Source organism: Battus philenor, unplaced genomic scaffold, assembly GCF_028537555.1.
Source record: "Battus philenor isolate CCGP_79_NKW_IND1 unplaced genomic scaffold, ilBatPhil1.0.hap1 SCAF_7, whole genome shotgun sequence".
Lineage (NCBI taxonomy): Eukaryota > Metazoa > Arthropoda > Insecta > Lepidoptera > Papilionidae > Battus > Battus philenor.
Genome location: NW_027181737.1, coordinates 8,057,027 through 8,065,091, shown reverse-complemented (window position 1 = coordinate 8,065,091; position 8,065 = coordinate 8,057,027). Strand labels below are relative to the sequence as shown.

General features: G+C 35.6%; 1 protein-coding gene across 1 annotated transcript; it reads left to right on the top strand.

The window, feature by feature from the left end:
* Positions 1 to 2,102: 2,102 nt before the first annotated feature.
* On the top strand, positions 2,103 to 2,926 carry LOC137930827 (endocuticle structural glycoprotein SgAbd-8-like). Its single transcript, XM_068774158.1, has 2 exons — positions 2,103 to 2,189; positions 2,410 to 2,926. Exons 1-2 carry the CDS (start codon positions 2,178 to 2,180, stop codon positions 2,788 to 2,790), a joined length of 393 nt encoding a protein of 130 aa, XP_068630259.1. The 5' UTR covers positions 2,103 to 2,177; the 3' UTR covers positions 2,791 to 2,926.
* Positions 2,927 to 8,065: the final 5,139 nt, after the last annotated feature.

The window sequence follows — 8,065 nt, the reverse complement described above, 5'->3', positions numbered from 1 at the left end:
GTGAATTAAATGTAACATGATTAGCAACATATACATTAGAAATCAAGTGACAAGACCAAGGTTCCCACGGCGAGTACTCGTATAATATTTTGATGATAATTATTTTAACCCAAGCCTACAATAAAAAACCGTCTTTACTTATTTCTTTATGATAGGAACACATCGAACCGATTCGGTGTTCTCCCGAATCCAAAAATGCAGTGAAAGCCAGAAATATGTCTCGAAAAATATTTTGTAACTGCATGAGGCTTCTGAAAGAGCTTTTGAACTTGGTTACTGTAAAGACATCCAAACACTTGTAGCTTAAACGCTTGCTTGAGCGAGTTAAGAGATTGGCGGCATCCTGATTTGGTGAAATAAATAATGTAACAGCGTAAGTCAAGGTTCACAGAGTAACCCACGAGCTGGATTACTGTAAAACAGGTTTATTTTAATTCCCGAATGCGCTGCACGGACGGGTGCATGGAAGTAAATAATGTCAGAGTTCCATTTAAGGCTTCGGGGTGACCCACAAGTTTGGTTACTGAAATAGGTTTCGAGTAATTGCCTGCTGCACCAGTCAATCGATGAAGCTGTAAATTTCAAACGGCATTTGTCAATCGATTCAAAATTCAAATAAAAAACCAGTTTTGTAATACAATACCACACCGGCTAGCACACCTTGCGAGATAAGATGGCATGTTTCTCAGCTTAGTAATTTCACTAGCAACGGTGTCCTAAAACCTCTGTAACGTAATAGTATGTATGTAGACGACGCCTTTCTACATAAACCTTTCAGAAAAATGAAATAACAGTAAGAATGCGCAACTATGTTTGTAAATTACTTAAAGTAATAATATTAAAAAATCCCAAAAAATGTTAATATTAAGAGTGCTTGGTTTAAAACTAGTGAAGAAACTTCTTAGTTTTGAGTTGTGTGCTCTAGACGAACAGGAGGTTTTTGCACGGCTTTTTCAAAGTAATTTATTTATTTTTTACTCAGAATTTTTGCACGTAAAGGTTTAGTATATGGAGACTTTTCAGCTTTTGATATTACACCAGACAATGAGTTGCTCTATAGTGACGTCTTCATTTTCTATGACGTAGGCAAAGTTAATTTAAATCCTAGGCAATAATTGGTTTAAGACTTGCTTAATCTTCAGCTTTAAGAGAATAATCTATAATGTCTGCAACTATCTTTTAAAAAATCAAATTTCTAAGGCTTGGAAGAGTTTTCATTCTCTATCTTAATCTTTACTAAATAAAATTTTCCTTGCTTGACTTTAAGTGCGAAATTTTTTTTAAATCTGACCATGATGAATAAACGCTATTAGTATTACCAAAAATAACTTATGTAAAATGAATTATTAATACTTTGTTAAAGTAAACAAAAGTTATTAAATACGTAAACACAAGGTCATTGATTAAGTTTATGTACGTATATGACTGTAACTTTAAAGTACTTAAGTACCTATACATTATTGTGTATGATCTTTATCTTTACCGTAATATGCCTTTTAGATACAATACGAATAAGGTTTCGTAAATATTAGGGATCCAATAACTATGTTAGAATAACATAAAATATTTTAAATCTGCTATAACTATTTTCTGTATGCTAATTTTCCCATCAATTTGGATGCTAGCAAAAAACAATCAACAATAAATCAATAAATTCTTGGCGCCTTACGAAACAACGAATGTACGCACGTGCGTCGTATAAGAGCCAGTTATTTTTTAAAATTTTGTATATCATTCTCAATTTTAATCGATTGCCACGACGAAAGAATCTATTTGATCACAAGCCTATTGTTATTTGTAAAATTAAAAAAATACTATTTCAAAGTAAATATTAAAAGTGTTATAAAACATCACATATTTTCAAACTAAGTTTTTTTTTAGTTTTAAGAATAAAATTTAAAGAATAAATACTTAAAAGACTTTAACCAATATCTAAGTACCAAATAGAACTCTTATCTAGAAGGTTCAAAATAAAAAAAATATTATTCAATGGCTTGTAATAATATGTATTAAAAATAAAAGCGCGCACAACAATCAGTCGAATGTATTTTAACGCTTCATGTGGTGCAATACTACCCAGAGGTGGTACAGCGCAGTAATCCACCCGTATATATATACGGATATGGCACTCTTAGACCAATATTGTTTTGTGCCTCCACCGACATTCTATAAGCAACATGAAAACCATTGTAAGTGCCAGTGATTTTGTGATAAAAATAAATAAGTTGTGTATAAGTGGATATACGAATCTTGGGATTAAATAAAACTTTTCGCGGTATTAATTTTTAAGAGACCGATTTAAAAATTCTTTATAATATTTGAAGATATGTGAAAGAAATTTAAAAATTATTAGGTATTTTGAGAACTAAATTTTGCTATTACACGATGTTTTAAAATCTATTGTTTCAGGTCGCCCTATCACTCTTGGCTCTGGCCGTCGCCGCTCCCCAGGGACCTACTGAACCGATTCCGATTGTTCGTCAAGACAGTCAAATTAACCCAGATGGCTCTTACCAATTTTCTTATGAAACTGGAAATGGCATATCAGCAGAGGAGAGAGGAAATTTGAAGAACATTGGTGCTGAAGAACCCGCCCTGGAAGTGCAAGGGCAATTCCAATACCCTAGTGAAGAAGGTGGTAATATTCAGTTGACTTATATTGCTAACGAAAATGGATTCCAGCCACAAGGTGCCCACCTTCCCACCTCGCCCCCTATCCCTGAAGCTATCCAGCGCGCTCTTGACTTCCTTGCCACCGCACCTCCGCAACCGGAAAACGGCAGACAGTAAACGATTTTAATATAATTAAAAATGTGATGATATAGAACTTGCTTAGTTGCTAAGTTTTCAATTTTGTACTTTTGTATACTTTTAAACATTTTATACTAAGAACATATAAAAAAATAAATGTAAATATTTTGTGAAACCAGTCTTTTCTCTTAAGTACAAGTAAAACCATTCCAAACATTTTTTTTAGATTACGCTTATCGAAAATATTAGTTTTTTATGGACCACATTACCTAAACTACCCTTTATGCTTACCAATACATGTATATAACATTTATGTAAATGTCGGGTACCGAAACCAATATTAATTACAGTTTTAAATTTTTATGGAAGCTCTATCTACCGGTAAAATGTTAACTTAATAAAACATCAGTGTGGAATTCTAGAGTAATGGATTCTTCAAGTCTATTTTATGAAAACATTAGCTTTACCTAATTTTCGTTTCTTTTGCTAGATGGCGTTAAATAAAAATAATACGTGGTTTAGATTACAACAGTTTCCATAGAATTACGTTGCAATGGCAAGGCTATGCATAACGTAGTTTTTGCATCGGTTTTTGGTTATAAAAGAAATTGTTATTAATTTTGTTCCTTTGTTCCAAATATATATATATATATATTTGGAACATATATATATATATATATATATATATATATATATACACACACATATATATATATATATATATATGTATATATGTAACACGCTTAAATATATGTAACTCAGGTAGTAAATTATTGTAGATACGATTAACATAACTGAAATGGACTTAAAACGAAAATTCATCTGTCTTTACAAATAGTTAATTTGCTAGTAATAAACAGAAGCATGTTAAATTGACATTGGTCATTTAAAACTTTTGTAGATAACGGAACTTAATGACGCTACATAGCATTCAAGACTCAACATGATTTGTGGCAGATATCGGTATTCTGTCTGACCCAATTGACCTATTACCGGAGGTGGTAGTAATAATAACTGTTGGCATTTAGACTAACGGAACTTGTTCTGGAGGCCTTTGGCTGCATCATCTTCAATAAAATATGTACATAGAAACGTTACGTAATGCCATGAACAAATGCATTTGTATTCAAATTTTCTAATGTTTATTTAAAATTTCATAGAATTTAATGCATTTTATTACATATTGTTATTTTAGTATAACATTATCAATAACTATATTAAATAAAATATTTACTTATGTTTGTCTTAAAATACATTTTATATTGACAAAAGCTCCACCTTATATTATGATTACAATTCCGCTTAAAACTTAGGGGTGATATTTTTCGTAATTTGTCCTAGTAATATAATACTATTTATCGTACGTTTTCAAGAAAGTTGGCAATTTTGTGCATTGAGTTTTTGTCAAACTGATAAGGGACTTTTCAAAGAGTGTTAGTGGTTAAGATTTTTTTTTTTAATTTTTGTGTGTTGTGAATTTTCAACATAAAAATTTTGAGCTTGGGTATTTCATTTTCAAGTTAAAATTATTAGGGTGCATAACAAGTACAAATACGTTGTTGAGCAGATCATAATAATTTATTCCTATGTCCCTAAAATGGGGCAGAGGAAGTCCACAGTACGTCGCCATCCCGAGCGGTCTTGAGCCTCGCGCTTTACTTCGCTCCACATCATTCCAACTGCTTTCACTTCCGCAGTGATCGTCCGTCGCCAGGTTTGCTTTGGGCGGCCACGTCTTCGCTTTCCTTGAGGATTCTATTCTAGGGCTTGCCTCGGTATGTAATCGGGGTCCCTTGGGAGCGTGTGGCCTATCCAGTTCCACTTGCGGCGTTTGATCTGCTGGTTGATTGGCATCTCACCGAAGCGTTACCAGAGGTCTACGTTGGAGATTTTCTTAGGCCAGTATATACCGAGAATACGTCGAAAACAGTTGTTAACGAAGACTTGGAGCCAACGTGTGATATCTTTGGTAACCTTCCACCTCTCGCATCCATTACGCAAAACGGTTTTCACATTGGATCGGAATATTTTAAACCTTAACTCTCCTAGTCAGCTTCCGTGATTGCCGTGCGAAGGCTCCTCTCCCTTGGAGATTTTCGAAACGTGTCCTCTTCGGTCCCCCCTGATTCCGATACTACGCTACCGAGGTAAAAAAATGTGTGGACTCTCTTCACTCCCTCTGTGTCAATAAGCAACGGCAAAGAACCTGTTGCTCCGCACCTCATTTCTTGGGTCTTCCGGGTATTAATTTTAAGTCCCGTCTCCAAAGCCTCTCGTCGTTGATCGCCTGGCTTGCATGTCGGCATGTGTGTGGCTCAATTGGAAAAGGTCATCGGCATAGTCCAAATCTTCCAAGACATTCGACAGTCACTCTAAGCCACTTCGCTTTTCGTTGTTGGAGGTGTTCATGATGCTATACAGAACGACAAGGAAAAGAAGAGGTGAGGGGAGGCACCCCTGTCGCACACCTGCATGGACCCATATACCTCCCGAGACAAGGCCGTCATGAGCCACTCTACAAGAATATTTCCCGTAGATGGCCTTGATTGGTGATTTTCTCGGGTACACCGATTTCACGCAGCCAGTTCCAGATACAACTCCATCTCAGCGTGTCGATGGAATTTTCAAAGTCCACACGGGTCAAATACATTTTTGCCCTTTGCCATTCTGATGCCTGTTCGAAGATTATGCGTGTTGATCTAGTCCATATACGATCGTTTGGGTCGGAAGTCAGCCTGTTCTTTGCCAAGAAGAGGCTTTACAACCCACGATAGCCTATCCAATATGAGCCCGCAGAGCACCTTAGAAGAAATCGAGAGCAAAATGATACCTCTCCAATTGCGACATTTACTGAGGTCCCCCTTATTGGGTACGATGATGAGAAGGCCCTTATTATTGTCGTCGGGTAACTCTTCGGCTAACCAAATGTTCCTCAAAAGTGGCGACAGTGTGGGTAAGTCGGCTTTCAGCATTTCCGCTGTAATGAGGTCAACTCCTGGAGCTTTCCTGTTCTTTAGAGAACGGATTGCCTGCACTACTTCCTCTCTCGAAGGGAGAGACACATTAATGTTCAGGCTTTGTGCGGGTAGGCTTGCAGCAGCTGTCGCCGTAGAGACGGGTTCGTTCGAGACTCGGAAGATCTCTTTGAAGTGTTCTCGCCAGCATTAAAGCTGTCCCTCCGATGTCACGATAAACTGTCCTCTCTTATCTTTCAAGGGCTTCTTTTTACTCTGGTTTTGATTCCCGGTAAGTGTTTTCGTCGCCTTGTACATTTATCTGAGATTGCCGGAATTGGCAGCGCGTTGGACGCCTCAGCCCATACTCGACGGTCATGACGAGTACTGTGGTAGATTTTGCGGCGAGTCTATCTATATTTCACCTCCAGATCTTCGCGCACTGCCATATCACCCGTGTCCAGAAGTTGAAAACTGAGTTGCCACCTTTCTTCAATAAGATTCCAGGTCATCTGTGACATCCAGTCTTCTCGCGTATGTTTTATGGCCAAGAACGACAGACCTGGTCTCTGTGCAGGCCAATTTAATGTGTTTGTTGAGCAGATAGAACTACATTTTTACAGATAAAGTATATATTACATGTCGGAAATAATAATCTTTAAAAACACAATCCGTTTTTACAACTTTGTATGCCTAACAATGTATGTATATATACTATATAGAACAGCTAAAACTGATGTAATTTATAAGAGGTTAATATTTTATGCTTAATATAAATTCCGGGTACTACAAATAGTTTTAGTTTACTTATTCTGTCGTATCCAATGTTTTAAAATAATGAATATTTATGACGTCTTATAATATACATATATAACGTTCTTAGCTATCAAACTATGTAATTAATATATAAAATAATACTTTAAGAATATTATTAACATCGAGGAAGTTAGTTGCTAAAAGGTATTAAGTTCCACAGTAGATAAATACATTTAAAAAACTTTTAAGTTAAACGGTTTTTTGATACCCATATTGTGGTGGTTGTGGAAAAATATGTACCTCCGCCATATTGGAACGGCGTCCATCTTGAATTTTAAATTTTGACATAATCATCGTGTTTTACTAGTGTAGCCCTTACATTTGATACCCATATTGAGGGGGTTTAGGAAAAATATGTTATCCGTCATTTTGTGTCGGCGGCCATCTTAGATTTATAATGTTATTGATTTTATTATATTGTATTGTCATCTAAATTAAATGTGTGTACCAAATTTCAGATCAATCTGACAACGGGAAGATGCTTAAATTTCAATTTCTGATTTTGACCCAAATAAACAAATTCTGTACGGGTCGAACTAAATAAAACCGTTTAAAAAGATTTAAGCATTAATAAAATTTTATAGGTGGTGAGAGACTACGTGGTTCAGCTGCACCTAAATTTAAGCAATTACGATACAACAAAGATTATAATCACAAGGTTTTATATTATCGCTTACTTAAGGCGACAACCATAAATTGATGACCATGACCCATGTACTGATGGATTTTCTAAACAATCGGTCTACGCAATCATAATTTGGTAAAAAGAATGTTTAAAAGGTGTATTTAATGGTGTATAAAACTAAACATTGCAATGTACTATAAAAATAATATTTGGATACTTTACGATGGGTTAGTTATAATGGAAAATTGACATTTTTATTGTTTTCAAGCAATTGTTTGTAACTTTCGTTATTAGATATACAAGATATTTAAAGTATGGCGACCACGAGCTGGTACATCGGCGACATCAATCATCTATCATCAGTCAAGGTTTCGAGAAGTGAGTGCGTGCATACAGCCTATTTTCGTAGGAGGTCTATGACTTGCAGTGAGCTTAGCTGCAGTTAGCTGACACGATGATGATGATGATATGGTTACGTATACTGTATCACCGAGACGCAGAATACTTTGTTCATTTGCCTAAACATATTATTAATACCAATTATCATATCAGCCTTATGATTAAGAATACCGGACTTCTCAACTATTTATTCGTTAAGAGGCTATTCTATACTATTTATATTACATGGGCATGGTATTCGTAATAGAGATTTTTTGGAGACTAACGCAAAAATAGGCACACCAGCGATAAAGCAACTATGCAGACTGATTTCCAGAACAGGGGAGAACGATTCGATACAGTAGTGACTGTAATGGACAAATAATTGCGAATAGCTTTTTAAACTATCACTGATGTGAAATATATAGTTGTATCTCCAGACGATTATCCTGTGCTGAAATCACGTTAGTGATACTCCGTTACAAATTTTCACACTATCGGGCGGGGACTGCGGTATACATAATAAATTGTAATAGGTAAA